The sequence below is a fragment of the Trachemys scripta genome, chromosome 1 (genome assembly GCF_013100865.1).
Source record: "Trachemys scripta elegans isolate TJP31775 chromosome 1, CAS_Tse_1.0, whole genome shotgun sequence".
Lineage (NCBI taxonomy): Eukaryota > Metazoa > Chordata > Testudines > Emydidae > Trachemys > Trachemys scripta.
Window position 1 is genome coordinate 178,096,983 of NC_048298.1, and position 21,407 is coordinate 178,118,389.

Consider the following 21,407-nt stretch of genomic DNA (forward strand, 5'->3'; position numbering starts at 1 on the left):
TTTTTTTCTGCATAGTGTATATACATTATTTCTTTATAAATGAAGAGCACATTCTACATGCATTTTGCTTTCTAATAAAATCATATTTTCTAGGATTTGGATATATATATTTTTTTCATTGGGAATAAGATTCTAAATATATAGGATAAAATCAGTAGAAATTATAAGACCCTTCATCCATCTCATTATGATCCATAATTGTTGCATGTACTTGAAGTAGGCCTCATTCTAACGTGTGCCTATATGAAAAGGTTGGCAGTTAGATAGCTCCTAATTAGCACTCAAATCATAGAATCATAGAATCATAGAATATCAGAGTTGGAAGGGACCTCAAGAGGTCATCTAGTCCAACCCCCTGCTCAAAGCAGGACCAATTCCCAGCTAAATCATCCCAGCCAGGGCTTTGTCAAGCCGGGCCTTAAAAACCTCCAAGGAAGGAGACTCCACCACCTCCCTAGGTAATGCATTCCAGTGTTTCACCACCCTCCTAGTGAAATAGTTTTTCCTGATATCCAACCTGGACCTCCCGCACTGCAACTTGAGACCATTGCTCCTTGTTCTGTCATCTGCCACCACTGAGAACAGCCGAGCTCCATCCTCTTTGGAACCCCCCTTCAGGTAGTTGAAGGCTGCTATCAAATCCCCCCTCATTCTTCTCTTCTGGAGACTAAACAATCCCAGTTCTCTCAGCCTCTCCTCATAAGTCATGTGCTCCAGACCCCTAATCATTTTTGTTGCCCTCCGCTGGACTCTTTCCAATTTTTCCACATCCTTCTTGTAGTGTGGGGCCCAAAACTGGACACAGTATTCCAGATGAGGCCTCACCAATGTCGAATAAAGGGGAACGATCACGTTCCTCGATCTGCTGGCAATGCCCCTACTTATACAGCCCAAAATGCCGTTAGCCTTCTTGGCAACAAGAGCACACTGTTGACTCATATCCAGCTTCTCATCCACTGTAACCCCTAGGTCCTTTTCAGCAGAATGTATCCTAAATTGATCACTTCCAGTTGATACCTTAAAAAATAAATGTTTGACTAATTTAAATGCATTGTAAATTGAATGTCATTTTCACAAGTATATGAACACTGGTGAAGCATCATTTTTACAGAATGCAAAGGGCTGTTGAGTATTATTGTAACACAGAGATCCCTAGCTGGTCAATATGGTTACACTTTTTCTACACTCCCATTTCCTCTCTCTCCAGCAGTCTGCATAGCTGGTAGGAAAGAAGGACTCTTTCTGAGACTATCTAGTCACTAAGGCCTGGTCTACACTAGGCGTTTATGTCGAAGTTAGCGCCGTTACATCGAATTAACCCTGCACCCGTCCACACCGCGAAGGTATTTAGTTCGACATAGAGGTCTCTTTAATTCGACTTCTGTACTCCTCCCCGACGAGGGGAGTAGCGCTAAATTCGACATGGCCATGTCGAATTAGGCTAGGTGTGGATGGAAATCGACGCTAATAGCTCCAGGAGCTATCCCACAGTGCACCACTCTGTTGACGCTCTGGACAGCAGTAAGAGCTCGGATGTTCTGAACTGCCACACAGGAAAAGCCCCGGGAAAATTTGAATTTGAATTCCTTTTCCTGTCTGGCCAGTTTGAATCTCATTTCCTGTCTGGACATCGTGGCGAGCTCAGCAGCACTGGCAACGATGCAGAGCTCTCCAGCACTGATGGCAGTGCAAGCTCAGAATAGAAAGAGGGCCCCAGCATGGACTGATCGGGAAGTCTTGGATCTCATCGCTGTGTGGGGCGATGAGTCCGTGCTTTCCGAGCTGCGATCCAAAAGACGGAATGCAAAGATCTATGAGAAGATCTCTAAAGACATGGCAGAGAGAGGATACAGCCGGGATGTAACGCAGTGCCGCGTGAAAATCAAGGAGCTGAGGCAAGGCTACCAGAAGACCAAAGAGGCAAACGGACGCTCCGGATCCCATCCCCAGACATCCCGTTTCTACGAGGCACTGCATTCCATCCTCGGTGCGGCCGCCACCACTACCCCACCACTGACTGTGGACTCTGAGGATGGGATAGTGTCCACGGCCGGATCCTCGGACATGTTAGCGGACGGGGAAGATGAGGAAGGAGATGAGGAGGACGAGGCAGTCGACAGCGCTCACAACGCTGATTTCCCCGACAGCCAGGATCTCTTCATCACCCTTACAGAGATCCCCTACCAACCCTCCCCAGCCGTTACCCCGGACACAGAATCTGGTGAAGGATCATCCAGTAAGTGTTGTAAACATCTAAACATTTATTTGTAACAGAACATGATTATTAACAATTTAAAAAATGGGTTTCTCATGATTAGTTTGATTAACTTAACGGTTCAGTCATGGGCAGTGCAACTATTTGAAAAAAATCTAGCAATGTCCGGTTTTGCATGATTGTCCTGCCCAAGCCGCTCTACTGTTTAGTCCCTGCTACTGCAGCTACAGTAAGATGCGGTCTATATGTCCGGGGATGGAGCAGAAATCCTCCTGGGACATCTCAAGGAAGCTCTCCTGCAGGTAATTTGAAATCCGCTGCATTAGGTTCTTGGGGAGAGCGGCCTTATTGGGTCCTCCGTAGTAGGACACGTTGCCGCGCCACGAGACTAGCAAGTACTCTGGAATCATTGCTTGGCACAGCATGGCGGCATACGGCCCTGGTCTTTGAAGGCTTTCCCGGAGCATTCTCTGTCTGTCGCTCTCAGAGATCCTCATGAGGGTGATGTCGCTCATGATGACCTGCTTTGAATGAGGTAGGGGAATGTTAGTGTTGGGACTGCTTTACCGTTCCTTTACAGAACTGTAACCGCTGGTTTGCAGCCACGCGGTGGAGGCGGGAGAGGGTCAGCCGAAAGGGATCGTTCCCGGGGACAGCCGCGAGGGTGTGGGACAGGAGCAGACTTCCTGCTTGCCGGATTGCTGGCAGCAGGGACCGACATTGATTTCAATGTGAAATGAGGCCATTGCTAATATTAAAGTTTTAAGCTGCCACGAATCTACGGCTTACCATGTCTGCGTGCAAGAGCAATTCCGTTGTCCTGACAGGGTTCTCAAAAGTGCTCTGCAAAACCCCAGACACTGAATGCGAAGGCCGAGAATTCGACCTTGTGCTGAGTGCGCATGTGATAGGTGCTGTGCATGGTCCTGTTCACAGAGAAAGACTATGTTCTTTGTTCACAACTACATTTATCTTTCTGAGGAATTCACTCCCTTTTTCCCATTCCCACAGCCCCATCTGCGACTGTCTCACAACCTAGCCTGTCATCACACTCCCAGAGGCTAGGGAGGATTAGGCATAAGAAGAAGAGGACACGGGAGGACATGTTCTCAGAGCTTATAGCCTGCTCCCGAGCCCAGGCAGCACAGCAGACCCAGTGGCGGGAGAACTTGTCCCAAATGCACCAAGCCAACATGGATCGGGAGGAGAGGTGGCGTCAGGAAGACCAGCAGGCGACTCAAACCCTGCTTGGACTACTGAGGGAGCAAACGGACACGCTCCGGCGCCTTGTGGATGTTCTGCAGGAACGGAGGCAGGAGGACAGAGCCCCGCTGCAGTCCATCTCTAACCGCCCTCCCCCGCCACCAAGTCCCATACTCCCTTCACCCAAAGTGCACAGAAGGAGAGGCGGCAGAGTCCCTGCTAACTCTCACTCCACCCCTGCAGAGAGCTCGAGCAGCAGAAGGCTCTCATTCCCCAAAGTTTGACAAGTTCTTTCCTTCCCGCCTGACACAAGCCCCCGTCCAAGTTTCACTTCCCAGTCCCATGTGTAGTTGATAATAAAAAATATGTTTCTGTTAACTACTGTTTCCATCATGTTCTTTTGGAGGAGGGGGGGGAAAGGGGGTTGGTAATTGGACAGGACAGTCACCTTTGGCAGGGTACATAGTAGGGGGCAGGCACAGCAGCAGGGCACATACATAGTGCAGTGATGCAGTGACTACTTACCCTGGTTAGTCTGGGAGGTTCTTTTCATGTTATGTGGTGGGGGGTGGGTTGCTCTGTGACTTTGTGTCAGGGGAGGGCAGTTAGAGATCTTAAGCGGCGGTCCTTAGGCAGGATCACAGAGCCACACAGCAGGGGATCTGTAACCGTCCCACCCCTGCCACAAACTCACATAGACCCCCCATACACACAGTCCGTATCAGGAGGGGTGACAGGCTCCGTTGAAAGAACCATCCCACCGCAGCGGAGCCTGTCAGTCCTTGAGTTTAGAAGCTGCATTCGCGCGACTACACTACACCCGCTCCGCACCACAGTCTGCGTCCCAGTTTTAAAAAATTCCCGCGAAAACAGTATTAAAGAAAACGGTGTGCTTTAACAAAGTAGAACTATTTTTATTTTGAAACGTGTGTTGGAAGTGGGGTGAAGGCTTCTCTGTACACAAAATTAGAAAGTCACAGGTTACCCTGCTCACTCAGGAACTTTGCTTTCAAAGCCTCCCGGATGCACAGCGCTTCCCGCTGGTCTCTTCTAATCGCCCGGCTGTCTGGCTGTGAGTAATCAGCAGCCAGGCTAATTTCCTCAACCTCCCACCCCGCCATAAAGGTCTCCCCCTTGCTCTCACAGAGATTGTGGAGCACACAGCAAGCTGCTATAACAATGGGGATATTGGTTTCGCTGAGATCACAGCGAGTCAGCAAGCTTCTCCATCTCCCCTTGAGACGTCCAAAAGCACACTCCACCACCATTCTGCACTTGCTCAGCCGGTAGTTGAAGAGTTCTTTTTCAGTGTCCAGGGCACCTGTATAGGGCTTCATGAGCCAGGGCATTAGCGGGTAGGCTGGGTCCCCGAGGATGACTATAGGCATCTCCACATCCCCAACAGTTATTTTGTGGTCCGGGAAGTAAATACCTTGCTGCAGCCGTCTAAACAGACCAGAGTTCCTGAAAACACGAGCGTCATGAACCTTGCCCGGCCATCCGACATTGATGTTGGTAAAACGTCCCCTGTGGTCCACCAGTGCTTGCAGCACCATGGAAAAGTAGCCCTTTCTGTTAATGTACTGGCTGGCCTGGTGGTCCGGTGCCAGGATAGGGATGTGAGTTCCATCTATGGCCCCACCGCAGTTTGGGAATCCCATCGCTGCGAAGCCATCTATGATCGCCTCCAAGTTTCCCAGGGTCACTACCTTTGGCAGCAGTACATCAACGATTGCCTTGGCTACTTGCATCACAACAACCCCCACGGTAGATTTGCCCACCCCAAACTGGCTCGCGACTGACCGGTAGCTGTCAGGCGTTGCAAGCTTCCAGAGGGCTATGGCCACTCGCTTCTGGACAGTCAGGGCTGGTCGCATCCGGGTGTCATTGCGCTTCAGGGCAGGGGACAGCAACTCACAAAGTTCAAGGAAAGTTCCCTTCCGCATGCGGAAGTTTCGCAGCCACTGTGATTCATCCCAGACCTGCAGCACTATGCGGTCCCACCACTCAGTGCTTGTTTCCCGTGCCCAGAATCGCCGTTTCACAGCATCAACATGACCCATTGCCACCGTGATGTCCTCGGCGCTGGGTCCCCTGCTTTCTGAGAGGTCTGTGCTACTCTCAGACTTCAGGTCATCACCGCGTTGACGTAGCCTCCTCGCCTGACTTTTCTGCATCTGCCTCAGGGCAACCTGTATGATAAGCTGCGAGGCGTTGAGAGCGGCCACAACTGCAGAGATGGTTGCAGTGGGCTCCATGCTCACAGTGCTGTGGCGTCCGCGCTGTCAATGACTTGAAAAGTGCGCGAAATGATTTCCCGCCGGCGCTTTCAGGGAGGGAGGGAGGGCGGGAGTGATGGACGGATGACGACAGTTACCCAAAAGCACCCTGGCCCCTTTTTTTTTTACCCAGAAGGCATTTGCGGCTCCACCCAGAATTCCAATGGGCGGCGGGGACTCCGGGAACTGTGGGATAGCTGCCCTCAGTGCACCGCTTCCAATGTCGACGCTTTCCCCGTTAGTGTGGACTCACAAAGTCGAATTACTGTCCTTAGTGTGGACACACACGTTCGACTTTGCAATATCGATTCCAAATATTCGATTTAAGTAAAATCGAACTACTCTCGTAGTGTAGACAAGGCCTAAGTGTTAGTTAGAGCTCTCTATCCATATTGCAGATAGATAGATAAGAGCATATGTAAAGTCTCTGTGTAAGAATTATATTATTTTTTTGGCAACAATATAGAAATATAAGACATGAGGTAAGCTAAGACATATCCCTTGTCATGGGACCCAGGCTAAGCTCAGGGAGCTAGTAACCAGGCTGATTTCTGGACTGCAACAGGTCTAGAAATCAGATTGCTAAAGATGAGGGATTCCCCACTTATATGTCAGTTGTCCTGGGTTTTCTGCATTAAAATGATTACAGTTTCTAGGAACCTGATTCAGGATGTGATCTCAGGGAGAGGAAAGGGATGTTTGTTCTTTCAGTATTGGAAGATCACAACATTTTTGGGTACACAATGATTTGCACTTCTAACATAGAAAATTGTATTAGTTATTAATTTGCATTATTTTCTGTATTGCTGTAGCGATTCAATGCTTTGGCCCAGATTTGGGCCACGTTGTATTGGACACTGTTAGAGTGCATAGCGAGCAACCACCCCTGCTCACAAATTGCTTAGAATTCATTGTCTGATTTTATGGGGGGGCGGGAAATCAGTAGTTTAAGGGTGGGGAGTCTTCATCTGTTCATAAACAAGGGAAGTGTAAGATAGATAGATATTTCAAATTGATTTAAATGTTTGGTGGGAGCTATTCAGGTCTGATGAGTAAGGGCCAGATTTTCATTTTGCACTAAGCCTTCTTTACATTGCTACAGCAGTTGAGTGAAGCCATAAAATGCCCATAGCTTTATATTTATACCCACTTTAAGGCTCAGTACCCTGCCAGAGTGTTGTAAAGGGGCCATAGTGCAAATAACAATCAAGCCCTATGTTTTACTTATTGCTTCTGCTGAGGTCAGTAAAGGTTTTTTGCCAGCGAGAAGCTGTCCATTTATTATGTACTCATAAACAAATGCTCTTTTGAGATTTTATGGTACGCATACGTGCTTTTAGGCCAGATAAGCAGCTGCAGTGACTGAATGCTTTGAAGGTTGTAAGAAATTAGGAGCAAAACTGTTGAATGTGTTCCAGTGTTAATCGTTGCTAATTGGTTTTGCTTTTTCTTCAGTGGCTTTTTGAAAGGAGGGATCATGGTAATTAATAAAGTGTAATGCATTCTGATACCATAATGATGGAGGTTAAGACTCTTTTAATATTTTTTAGGAAAGATGGATCAAAAGAGCCAATAGTGGAAATGAGAACAGAGGATGAAAGAATTACCAATCATGAAGATGGGAGTCCAGTAAATGAGCCAAATGAAACAACACCACTCACAGAACCTGAGTATGTAGCCTGGTATTTCTAACAGCTTTTCACTAACTATGCACTGCCTGTTTAGAATGAATAGACTTTCAGCTATGTGCAAGAAAAAAAAAGAAGCATGGATAGCATTGTGGGATATGCTGGTACGCTCTGTTTATCAGTGTATTTTGTTTCAGCAGCAACAGTTTCAGGAAGGAGTGAGCCTCTCCATCCCTTTACCACTCACTTGCCTAACCCACAGCACAACATAAGTTGTGGGTTGTCCAGCTCTTCCCTGCTGCTGTGAGATGGGAGGGGGCAGTGGTAATTTCAGACCCCTGCCTTTCTTTTCATTGCTTCTGGCATTGAGGGTAGAAAGAACTAGGAAAATCGCATGCCACATTCCCTTTCCTGTTACCCAGTGGTTCTAGAGATACACTCCAAATGAATGCTGTCCTGCCCAAGCTGCATCCTAATGCTGCTTCTGTGCCCTCTGTGAATGTAGGTCTTCTCTGGTTATCCCCATCATCCCACCCCACATATATTCTACAGTTGTGTAACTTGGAGACTAGCTGTCTGTGCAAGGCCATTTGGTATAGCTGGTGGAACTGTGCTCAGATATTGGCTCCTCCGCTGAGTTGCTCACTTCCCACCCCTCAGCTTTATTGCTGGAAGATGCATGCTGAAGAGCAGCTGAAGGAGCTTTCCAGGATGGCTACAAGGATCTCACAGTCTGTGGTGGGTTCAAGAATCAAGGGGATGTCCCAGGGTTGCTGGCCCTTTGAAGGGGAAATGGGGCCTCAGTGCACCTGTGTCAAGATTCGCTCAGTTCCCCAGAAGGGCAGGTAGCAATGAATGAATTAATTAAGTCAGGCCAGGTTTGGGGATGTAAGGGAGGAATAGAGAGACACATGGTGTAGTCTCTAGGGAAGGGAGCTGGAGTATGAGCCTAATATTTGAGCTAGGAGTGTTAGGCGGAACAAAAGCCTGGGGAGTTGTAGCTGCCTGGAAAAAAGCAGTGAGTGCTGCAGGGGGTAAGAATGGCTCCTGCAGGAAGTAAAAGGGTCTGTTTGATTATACGCTAGCTCTGGGGATGAGGACTAGGGACTCCTAATTCTAGGAGAGAGACTGAACCCAGCTCCAGGGAAGAAGATTAATGGGCTCCTGACTCAAAGAGAGAGGAGAGTGAGGAGTTTTAGTGAGAGTCAGAGGCTGGAGCAGGGAGAAGGTACAGAGAGGCCTTGCATCTTCTCCAGTTGCTCAGAGAGCAGGACAAGATAGTCCCTTAGGGAGGAGGGGCAGAAGACACTTTATTTTGAATGTATTTGAACTCATATAAAGTAGAACTTCAGCAGGGTGCTTTTGTCGCATACCTTCTAGATTGTATGGAATTCTTTAAGGGGCTCTGCCCAGAAGGGGAAACTGAGGCAGGGCATTGCAGAGCTATGCTTCGCCTGCAGGAGGTTCTCTGGAGGCAATTGTCCCATTACAGAGGGGAAGAGCTATTGGCTCCATAGGATCCAAAAGTCTGAATTCTGATGGGCACCAGATTCTGGCCTCTGTTCTACCTATTATAGCCAATAGAGCAAATTCAGTGGAGCAGCACTGTTGCTATTACCATTTTCAATAATCTTTTCAAGATGTATGTAGAGTGTGTGACTTGTTTTATGGTAGATCACAAATGAATGTGACACTATTCAAAGTCAGCCACTGAGTTTTCATTGTGATGAGTATTTGTGATGTGCATATCTTTTTCTTCTCTTGAAAATTGGGTTTACTTGTGAAAATTGACTGATATTTAAACAGCTATAATGGCAGCATAATTACTGGTACTGGGGCCCTAACCATGTGAGCCTAAGGAAGACCGATCAATTACTTAAGAAATTCATCCAGAAAGTAATGGCCCATGAGTCTCAAAGATGGATTTATATTTATGGAAGAAGAGGGTGAGCCAAAGCCTCTGTGATCTTTGGGTGAATGAGAGCAAAAAAATCTCTCACTGCTGTGCAAGACCCTTAAATAGTAAATTGTATAGAGACAGAAACCAGCAAACTGTATATTTCTATAGAAAATAAAATAACTTTTGTAAAGGAAAGCAAGTTCTTAATCGCTGTCTGTTTCTGAAAATACAGAAAAGGCTTCTTACTTGCCATCAAGTAGGACTGCAAAATGTAAGAGTCCCTACACAATCAGGGAAGATCCGGTGCTACTGACTGCCATAGATGTTTGTGGGGAAATGCTAGGGGATTCTAATGAGAATTGATGTATGTTTCTTTTTTAAATAGCATGTGTCTGAAGAGTTCAAGCTTCAGTTAATAGGCCAACTATAAAAAAGAGTGTATAGTTGGCATTCAGCTGGATAACTTAACTGATATATTCAGCAATACTAGTTTATTGGTCCACTGCAATACAGATTAAATTTTTGGGGAAGAGCTGAGATACTACAGTGAGGAGTGCTATAGAAAACCCATACCTATCTAGATAGTCAGTTTCTGTTGGAAATACATCAGTGAAAAGCTTTCAACACAAAACAACTGCAGCAGAATTTATCACTGGATAATTCTGTGTTCCTGAATCGTGTTATGGCATAACTGTGTAACTATATATGCAGGAAAGGAGAGTCAGCAAGAAAGACAACCAAGAGCCTGATAGCAAAGGCAAAGAGGCAGGAAGGGATCCATACCTGGCAATGTTAAATCATTGAAATACACACTTCCAGGGACTACATAATAGCCAAGCACAGATGCTGATGGGTTGGAGAATCAAGACTCTGCTTCCGATGAGGGGTGCCCTGCTGCAGCCGCGTGGAGGAACAATCACAGTACACTGAAGCAGTTAAGAGAATGATAAGCTAAGCAGGCAGCCTGCTACTACAAAGTCACCTGAAGTCACTATGCAAAGATGAACAGGTCTGGGTCCAACCATCAAATAGCCACTCAAAGTAATAGTGCAAAGCAACAGTCCAGACTACAGTGGGACACCAATCATATGCGGTAGCTACAGACTCAGGACAGCGATGGAGTCAAAACCGATGATAATTGCAGAGTAGCAGCAGACAGCCAGCACATCCAGAGAGAGCCTGGGCCACAGCCAGGACAAAAAGTATATAGAAGAGCCTCAGCCATCAGCTCACTTCATGCAGGAGAATCATAAGAATTGTTATAAGAGTTATATGAATAACAGGACCAACAGGACACAATCCAACAGAATGCAAGCAGCTTCAGGGTGGAAGCAAGTCCCCTGCCAACAGCAGTAACGCAAACTAGTGGGAGACTGGTTTGAAAACCAGTCAACTTAAAGGACTATGAAGCCTAACAGGCTGCAGTGGACTGGCAGTAAAGCACATGTCCCTAGCGTGGGTTCTGTACTAATAACCTTTGATCCAAGCAAATCAGCACATGCTTGCACAAAAGCACAACAACAAATCTTAAAGAAAAGATGTAGCAACCTACATGGAGCTTGAAGGAAGGAGCTCAGGTTGTAGAAAGGAAGAGTTTGGAGGGACCACCTGGAACTCAGTCAGTCATGGCTATAATGCTAGATTCAGTTACAATATCCCTGTAAATAGTTATCTCAGTAAAGAGCCAGTTTAATTTTAGAAACATGCAGTCCTTTCATATTATTACCCAGCACAGAGCACATGAAATATGCACCAGCCCTATGCTAACTTGTATTTCCTAATCCTCAGGTAGTCAGCTAATCAGGCTTTCCAGCCACTCTGTGATTACAGACCAGCACAAAGCAATCATAGAGGCGTCTAGGATAAAAGTGTTTAATGCTAGGCAGTTCGAAGTCTAGTGTATAGTGATGGAGGAGGCTCAGATTACACTCTTCTTTGTACACAGTACCCTGGTTATCAAGGAGGAAAGTGTTGCAAATAGAGTTTGAGCTGCACAAAGGAATCAAAGTCTTGTTCTAGTTAAATCACTTTATAGAAGGGCAAAAGCTAGTTGTCGAAGCCAGAGTACTTGGCAGATGTTTTCTCCGAATGATCTTAATATAAGTATGCAGGGCAAATGCTTCACAATTTTTGACTGGGTGGAGGGGAAACAACATTTAAACCTTGTGGGGAGAATGGGCTGAGAATCACAACCTAGTTTCATTTTGTCTTGAAACCATTTTTTTCCAAAGATTATAAAGATGTAATTTGTCATCTCCAAAAGAAATCTTAATTGAATATTGAACCAAGCTGAAATTAAAATTTGCAGAGTACTTTGTACACAGTGAGAGGGATAAGAAAGGTTTGAGCACAGTTAGCATTGAGACACCCTTTGCCTTGGATATTGCAGATCCTGATATTCTCATGGGATTTGAGATCAAATTTATTGAATTTAATCTGTGATACCAGCGGTAAAAACCCAGTTGCGCTGTCTTCCATTGGTTGATTTTGGAGTTGTGCCAGGGTTGACCTCTCTCACTAATAAGGCAAGGAACTACTTACTTCCACACACAATCATATGTCTTTGTGAGCTAGTATTGTCATCAGTCACATGAAAAGTTATTAAGCGATGGTATTTGAATAGGTTTGGTATTGAAAATAGACCACATATGACTCTTAGTTCAGTTATGCCCCACCAGGATAGAGAAATAGCAATGGCTATACTAGGTCAAACCAATGGTCTATCTAGCCCAGTATCGTGTCTTCTGACAGTTATCAGTGCCAGATGTTTCAGAGGGAGTGAACAGAACAGGGCAATTATTGAGTGAAACATCACCTGTTGTCTGGTCCCAGCTTCTTGCAGTCAGAGGATTAGGGATAGACAGAGTTTGGGGTTGCATCCCTGAGCATCTTGGCTAATAGTCATTGATGAACCTTACCTCCATGAACTTACCTAATTCTTTTTTAAACCAAATTGTACTTTTGGTTTGCACAATATTCCCTGGCAATGAGTTTCACAGGTTGACTGTGTATTGTGTGAAGAAGTACTTCCTTTTCTTTGTTTTAAATCTGCTACCTATTACTTTCATCCAGTGACCCCTGGTTCTTGTGTTATGTGAAGGGGTAAATAATACTTCCTTATTAATTTTCTCTGCACCCATCATGATTTTATTGACTTCTATCATATCCCCCCTTTGTTGTCTCTTTTCCAAGCTGAACAGTCCCACTCTTTTAAATCTCTCCTCATAGGGAAGCTGTTCCATATCCCTAATAATTTTTGTTGCCCCGATCTGTACTTTTTTCCAGTTCTAATATCTCTTTTTTGAGATGGGGTGACTAGAACTGCATGCAATATTCAATATCGTGTGTGTGTTTATATATATACATTGGCATTATGGTATTCACTGTCTTATTATCTATCCTATTCATAATGGTTCGTAACATTCTGTTAGCATTTTTTACTGCCTATACACATTGAGCGGGTGTTTTCAGAGAACTATCTACAATGACTCCAAGATCTCTTTCTTGAATGGTAACAGCTAATTTAGACACCATCTTTCTGTAGCTATTGTTGGTATTTATGTTTTTTAATGTGCATTACTTAGCATTTATCATCACTGAATTTCTTCTGCCATTTTGCTGCCCAGTCACCCAGTTTTGTGTGACCCCTTTATAACTCTTCACAGTTAGCTTTGGACTTAACTGTCTTGAGCAATTTTGTATCATCTGCAAACTTTGCCACCTCACTGTTGAACCCATTTTCCAGATCATTTATGATTATGTTAAACAGCACAGGTCCTAGTACAGATCTTTGGGAGACCCACTACTTACCTCTCTACACTGTGAAAACTGACCATTTATTCCTACCCTTTGTTTCCTGTCTTTTAACCAGTTACTGATCCATGAGAGAACCTTTCCTCTTATCCCATGGCTGCTTACTTTGCTTAAGAGCCTTTGGTGAGGGACCTTTTTAAAGGCTTTCTGAAATATTCGAAAATAAGCAAGAGCAAACTTCTCTCTAATTCAAGAACTAACTATTTAAATGTTACAATTGTAGTTACTTTGTGAAAAGTGAAGTGAAGATTTTTTTATATAAATGCAATAACACATGCAACATGACTATATTTGTATATTAATAATATTGGAAGAGTTCTAATATAATTTGTCATACCAATGAGTCATTTGTGATGCATGGATTACAGTCCTGAAATAGTTGAAAACGATTAATACCTTGGGAATTACACAGTTAAGGCCTGATCCAAAGCCCAATGAAGTAAATGAGTCTTTTTATGACTGTTACGCAGGTAACATTATTTAGTTACCTTAGGAAACTGAAAAACTATCACAGATAGCCATGATAGTCTTTTTGTCATTACAATTGGTTGCAAGCCTAGAAAAAAAGTTAATGATTGCTTTGCAAGTAAAAGCATTTGAATTCCAATGGGAAAAATATTAATTCTGGAAACTACAAATTAACATTTGAAAGTAATTTAAGGCATACAGGAAAACTCCAAATCAACAAAAAAATTTGCATGCACTTAAAATAAAATTAAACATTGTCAAAATCTTGTGAGATTTTATTTTTTTATTAAATTGATTACAACTGGAGTTGTGGATTTTTAAAGTATATATCAAACCTAAAAAACAAGCTTGTGAAGATGTTGAAGTCAAAGAAGGGATTCTTTAGATTTGTCAGATGTCCTCTGTTTCTTTCTTTCTCCTTTGTAATTAAAACCATTCTATAATTTTCTCAGACTGATCTTTAAAAACATGGATATCTGAGTTCATTTCCCTACATTCATGGGGATCACAGGAACTTTTCTATTTGAAATAGTTTGCAATTGTTAGTGACATACTCCAAGTCTACTACTTGTGCATAATCAGTTTCTATTTAATATCTCACCTAATCCACCCGTCTGTTGCCCAATCACTTGTGTGTTGAGGCATTTCCTTTCCTTCAGCTTCTCAAAAATTATTTTCAAATTATCTTCATCTTCAAACTCACAAATCCCCTCCTTGTCTTGTCTTTGTTGTATTTTAGGTAATTTGTGTTCATTTTTTAACCTTTTGATAAATTGTTTTTTCCTTGTTCATTTCAGCAAGTCTAAATTTCATAAAACCAGGGATTGGGGGATTAGTTTGTCTTTATTGATATTAGATACTGTGATTATAAGGTTTTCCGAATAGGTTCTTCAAACAGGCTTTGAAGATTACCTTGATACTCCTAGAACAATGCAATCTAAACTAAAGGATTTAGCAATTTTCTTGAATACAATCAGATGTCTCATGTTCTCCATTTAAAAATATTCTTCAAAACAGAACCATGATTTGCAACCAATATGCTTGCAACCACCGGCAGCCCCCCTATCAGAACCCTCCCCCCAGTGCCTCCTGCCTGCCAGCGAGCCCTGCCGATCAGTGCCTCCTCCTCCCTCCCTGCCACAATCAGCTGTTTTGCAGCATGCAAGAGGCTCTGGGGGGGGGGAGGGAGAGGAGTGAGGACGCAATGCGCTCAGGGGAGAAAGCGGAATGATGGTGGAAGAGGTGGGGCGGGGGCGGGACGGGGTGGGAAGAGGAGTGGTGGAGGGGGTGGAGCGGGGGCGGGGTCTGGGGTAGAGCTGGGGGTGAGCACCCTCCCAGCACATTGTAAAGTAGGTGCCTGTGCCAACATGCACTAGCTACCTGCATTGCAGTGTGATGCAGGGAGCAGACTCCACAATTTTAGCCCTTAGAGGCTTTATATGAATGGATACTGCACTTACATTTTCTTTAAAAAACAGTTTGGTGCTTATAATATAGTTCTTTATATGTATATAACTATACATATAACAGAAATAACTGTTCTTTAAAAAAACAGTTTGGTTCATTATTTTAAGTGAATCATAGCTTTTTCTCATTTCTCACAGGAAACTGCCACTAAAAGAAGAAAATGGAAAAGAAGCTTTAAATCCAGAAACTATAGAAATCAAAGTTTCTAATGATATCATCCAGTCAAAAGAAGATGATAGCAAAGCATAAAATGATGACTACAGCTGTCCAAAAAAAGTATTTGGATTGGAGTAACCCCGTGACCAAAACTCTACAGCTGACCTTAATTTCTTGGGCAATTTAAGCTTGGAATAGTTAGTACACGTGTACATATGATCAAACAACTTCTGTCTACAGTACCTCTCTATTTTGTTTTGTTAATGTTTTAGTATGTAGTCCTGGCTGACCACAGTCCCTTGGTATCAATTTGAATCTGCAGAAAAAGTACTGTAATTTATTATATTACAAAGGTGATCTATTTATAAAACCACTTTTACCAAGCTACCCCCAGCCACAGACAATACAACAAATAGCTCCACATCCTACAATGCAAGCTAAACACATGAAAGAAAGTGCCATATACTCCTGTATTTGTTTCCATTGGTAATAGAGCAAAAGATTTAGGTGGCCTTTAAAAGAAGAAGGGGGAAAAAAATCAATCTCAGTATGAAACTTGAGACAGAGGGCTGGCAAAGGTTGAATAGCCACCGCGGCTGTGTTTTGCCATTTGACAGAAAATAGAAAGACTGACTATTAGATGGTGAAAGACCTGCACATTGGTTTTAAAATATAGTACAAGGTTAATAAACATGATGTACAGATTTAAAACAAAAATGGTTGAATATTTTGCAGAAAAAAAAATGGTCTCGTCTGAACTATATGAGTGTTTGACTTTGAAAGGCAACTAGATTTTCAAATATTCTGTGTTAATGTTTGGGAGATCGTGTGTGAACTAAAATGTGGAAACATGTTTTTTTGTGTGAAAAGAAAACTGATTTATGATAATAGCTTTTGGCTTCAAGTGAAATCTTAAAATAAACATGAGCTCAAATTAGTTGCCTCCATGTACTTATAGATATATATCATTCCTTCTTAGTTTTAACCACCTAGTCAAGGAATAAAGTGTTGCATTTCAGTATAACAAAGGAGTTGTTCACCCCAACCCAGTAGGCATGTTGTTAAACAGTTGTCCTTAACACAGCACTTGTTTTGTAGCATAGAAATAATAATTGCATATCCTTTGTATTATAAAAAAAAAAAACATATCAAGAAAGGAGGAAGAGAAGAACTTTGACTAAATGGTTAAGAACATTATCAATTTATTAAATTTGCAGTATCCAATAGTCTAAATATTTTAAGCTGCATAGTCTCCAAGACAATCACTTTTACTTATGCTGAGTGTGATAGCTATAAACTATTATGATCAAATAATCTACTTCCTTTGGTGAAAAATTAATTGTCCTCTATTGACAATTGATTTTACATTATTACTAATTGGAGGAATAACATTTTGTGCCCAGTCCAGCCCTCAGTATCCATCATCTTCTATAATAATCAAGCCCTGACTTTGGAAAAGGCAGACATAGCAAATAACCACTAACTAAAATATCTAATCTTCAGGGGCAAGTTGTGGATCATCCCATGGTAGAACTGCTCCATATCTGAATGCAGACCTGTTATATGAAGGTTTAACTCTACTCAATGGAGTGACACCCACATCTAAATTTGGTTCATAGTCATCGTATGCAACTTTTAATTGATATGGGGTTGTCATGGCCAGGCAGATGACTTTGTGGTTAACTTGGATAAAAAAAAATGTGGGAAATTACCTGTAAGTTGGGAGAATGATTATTTAGCCTCCCTACTGGTCTAATCACTAATGTGTTTAGTGGAGCTCCTGCTGCAGATGTGTTGAAATTCATGGCCCCTGGCTTCCTTTTCTTGGGTTGCTTCTAAAATTGACACATTAGTCAAGAAGAACCCAACAATTTTGAAATGTTTTTTCTTTAAAATCCTTCTTGGCCATCACTTAGGGAAGAATGCACAATGAGTCAAGATGTCAGGGCAGATGGTTGATATGGTCCGGGAAATAGGTTAAAACAGAATCATGAGACAAGAATGGGGTAGTGGAGGTAGCACTGGAATATGGAGGCTGTGAAAGATGATCTATGATTCTGCTGCAAGTCTGTCACTTATAATGTTCAGCCAATGCCTCTGGGTCAAGGTAAGCTGAAGAGTTGGCTCCTCAGAAGTCTGCCTTGTTGCTCCCATACACTGAGCAGGTAGCAGCACAATCAGCCTGCTAATTTTCTCCTTCGTTTCTTTCTGGAACTGAGTAGTCACTGAGAATGCTGTAAAGTGAATGGGACTGGCCCCTAGTCTGTAACTGACAGAGCCACTCCCCATACAGAATACATACTTCTCCCACTGGCAAAAATGCTCAGAGCCAGAGTTCTTTTCAACTGAAGCCCTTTTTTGTGTGAGTGTGTAACCAAGCAGTGTCCTGGACCGTTCAGATAGCTTGAGGTAAAGGGAGGGGAAACACAAGGTTCGAGCAATTGTAGGAGAATAGGCTGGTGGGGCTCAAGCATTGAGGGCTGGGGCAGGGAGGAAAATAGTTAGTTAATCCTCTTGGTGGGACATCATCTGTGTATTCCACCTTCTCTACTGTCACCTTCCCCAACAGTAGTTTCTCCAAGCTCATCGAGGAAGTAGGGAACTCCATTCCCTTCATGCTTCTACCATTAGAGTGCCAGATCTCGTCACTCTTACTCATGCTAAGTAAAACCTCACTATGCAAATAATCCAGTGTGAAACCAATGGGATGATTCACACAATAAGGTACCTTTGCACTGTAAGCAAGGGTGGCAGAATCCAGGCCAGACTATAGTTGCATGCCAAGGGGTTATTTCCCCCTGAATCTTGTAAGTGGCTTCTGTGGCTGTGAAGCCCCAGACATTTCCTTGGTCCTTCATCTGTGGAGACAAATTTTGCTTGGATATGGATCTAAATTGGGGGGAGAGAAGTAAGGGGGGAAAAATAAGTGCAAAGGGATTTGAAAATCTAAAAGGCCTATACAGCATGTTTATTATTACTATGATTGTACAACTCTTTAAAAGTAAAAAAAAAAAAAAAAACCCTACAAATATATTTTTTGTTATTCAATATATTAATGGGAGCAAAAGCATGTCTGAGTACACTACATTACACAACTGGTATTCCGAGAAGTATTTATTTTTCCTGAAGTTATTTCTCTTGCCCGGGGTGCTGTGTGATGGTCTGAGAATCAGATGGAGCTAAATTAGTGATGGACTATTCCAAGTGTACTCTTTGATTTGAAGATTAATAGGTTTTCTCTTGCTCTTGTCACTGATGCTATGCAGGAGAAATGCAAAATTATAACTGTTTTTTTTACATTATGAAAGAATGAGCTGAAATATCTCTTTACTAATGTTTCCAAATGAGGGACAGCTTGTAGTTTAAATTGTAAGATATGTGTAGAACTGGAATAACAGCCTTTCTTTGATTTTCTTTCTTATTATAGACTGAAAACATATCTGTATAAATGTCACTTTTACTGTCTGAAAGTAATTTTAAGTGTTAGTATGAAATGTCAGAAGAGTTGACTGAATATAACTATTGGTAAAAGTAACCTGAATCGTTACACTGCTTTAGATTGGGGAAGGAGGCCAAGAAGTCATTTAATTTTTGACAGTTCTTGGCAGGTTACATGAAACATGGCAAAGACAATCTCTATTCAACAACAGAAAAAGAGAAAAAGAGTTAAAACTGCTTAGATTTTTTTTTTTAAGTAGGAGATTCATTTTGATTTAACACAATATTTTTTTTTAAAAATTATTTGCAATTAAATTTTTGCAATTTATTCTAAAAATATATTATGGAGAGTATTTTTGTTGTCCCTTCCCCCATTCCCCCAGTGATTTATTGTTTTTCGTGGGGCCCCCAGAATTATTTACTATTCTGTTGATGCTAATGCCTGATGTGACAAAGCTTAATTTATTTAGGCCCTAACCTTGCAAGCTATTTTGCAGGGTGGGCTCAGAGCCTCCACCCATGCAGCACCTCATTGACTTCAGTGGGGATGTGCATAGGAGAAGGTTCTACTTGCTTGGAACAGTTTGTGGGATCAGGGCCTAGTTTTTATCTTCTTCATAGATATGTAGAACTTTAGCACACAGTGACAGTCATGTAGACAGGCTGTTTTGACAACAGTTCATAGCATAGTAAATTCCACTTGACATCTTCAATCTTTGAACTGATGTTTATCTGAAAAGTGGCTTTCTTTTCATGATGGTAATGAAATCGATTGAGTCCTTATTCATTTAAGTGCCAATCATTGAACTGTAGTATTACAATCATGTTATTTTTTCCGTTTCTTAGAGCAGATAATCAAGATGTATTTGTGCCTTTGAATAGCATGCCACTCTGCTTTATTAAAAAAAAAAAAAAAAACTTCTTCAATAATTTACCTACTAATCCTGTTTAGAAGATGTGAAATCTTTACATCATTTCCTCCTCAGAAATGTAAAATATATCTAAGTTAAGCTGGCAATCATATTTTTGAATTCACTTTAATATTTAAAATCCCAAACCTGTAAAAGATTTGGAGAGGTAGCACTTTTGTTCCAATTTCCGGGAGCCATTGTTAAATGCTTTTGCTGTAGGTAGAGAATGGTATGTTCAGGATTTAGGTAGGGAAAGGCATTGCCTTGCGTGGGGGTACTTGGACCCGCTTTTTTTTTAGATTCATCTAGGGATCCTCCACGCTGTTATTAGTCCTCCATTCCCTCTAAAATGTTCACAACCACTTTCAGATCTGAAAGGAACCCTGGAATCTCTTCCCACCATTTTACTTTGAGTAAAACCTTTGTGAATGTTACCTGCAGAAATATTCATGGCTTCACTGTCTCTGGTCTAGCTGTCCCTGGAACTAACTTATTTATTTAGAGTATTTGCTACAGGTATTGGGTGAAATTCACTCCTGTGTAGAAAACCACCATGAGGCCTATGTACTATATATGCCCACAGACCCAAATATTGCAAGTTGACCTGGAGGGATGTGGAGGGGAATCCCTGTGTAGAAACCCATTGAGTGAAATTGTGGCTTTATTGAAGTTAATGATAAAAATCCAATTGACTTCAGTGGGGGTCAGGATTTTATCTATTGACTTCAATGGGTTCCACGTGTGTTCAAGGATCTTCCCACTTTAATCACCTTGGAGAATCAGAAGTGAGGGTATGTCTATACTGCAATTAATAACCCCCGTGGCTGGCCTATGCCAGCTGACTCAGGCTTGCAGGACTTGGGGTAAGGGACTGTTTAATGGCAGTGTAGATCATAGAATCATAGGACTGGAAGGGACCTTGAGAGGTCATCTAGTCCAGTCCCCTGACTCATGGCAGGACTAAGTATTATCTAGACCAACCCTGGCAGATGTTTGTCTAACCTGCTTTTAAAAATCTCTAATGAGATTCCACAACCTCACTGGGCAGTTTATTCTAGTGCTTAACCATCCTGAGAGAAAGTTTTTCCTAATGTCCAACCTAAACCTCCCGTGCTTTAATTTAAGCCCATTGCTTCTTGTCCTTGTCAGATGTTAAGGAGAACAATTTTTCTCCCTCCTCCTTGTAACCACCTTTTATGTTCTTGAAAACTGTTATCATGTCCCCTCTCAGTCTTCTCTTGTTCGGGCTTGAGCTGGAGGCCAGACACTAGGACCCTGAGAAAGGGGAGAGTCCCAGAACTCGGGCTGCAGCTCAGGCCTGAATGTCTATATTGCAAGCTCCTTAGCCTGAGCCCTGTGAGACAGAGTCAGTTGGCACAGGCCAGCCACAGGTATCTGATTACAGTGTAGAAATACCATTAGGACACACATGGGATTTGTGGTATATCAGCTTTATACTGGCTCTCTTCATAGGGGATATTTTCCTTATTAGGGTTTAGTACTGATCTCAAAATTGCATCGCAATTTTATCCCATACCTTAGCATGTTTTCAAAGTTAGTAAGGAGATGAAGAAATGTTTCCCTCTAAGTAACAAATGGTGATTACCTGACCTTTGAATAAAGGTAAAAGATTTTATTCTGTGGGGGAGAGGGGGGGTTAAACTCAATTTGGTTTGCTGCAGACAGCAGCAGTGCTAGGTGGAAAACTACCATGGTTAAGTCAATATTTCTGTTTTGGTTTTGGTTTTTAACAGCCCTATAAAGAAAAAAAAAGTCCCTTCACACTTCACTGCAACATTTTTCAGATAATAATATAATTTTAAGGAAGCAACTAATCAAATTGATTGATTTTGGAAAATCACCAAGTTTTAAAGGATTTGCAGAATTTCCACCGTACATGTAAATGAACAATTGATACAAGATTTGATT

General features: G+C 42.5%; 1 protein-coding gene across 1 annotated transcript in view; it reads left to right on the forward strand.

Annotated features, from left to right (window-relative positions):
• NCAM2 (neural cell adhesion molecule 2) overlaps nucleotides 1-19,485 on the forward strand; it is a 526,501-nt gene extending 507,016 nt beyond the window's left edge. Inside the window, exons 17-18 of the mRNA XM_034792859.1 lie at nucleotides 7,248-7,367; nucleotides 15,111-19,485. Coding sequence (XP_034648750.1) covers nucleotides 7,248-7,367; nucleotides 15,111-15,222 — 232 coding nt within the window. The 3' untranslated portion in view covers nucleotides 15,223-19,485. The remainder of the gene's footprint in view (nucleotides 1-7,247; nucleotides 7,368-15,110) is intronic.
• Nucleotides 19,486-21,407: the final 1,922 nt, after the last annotated feature.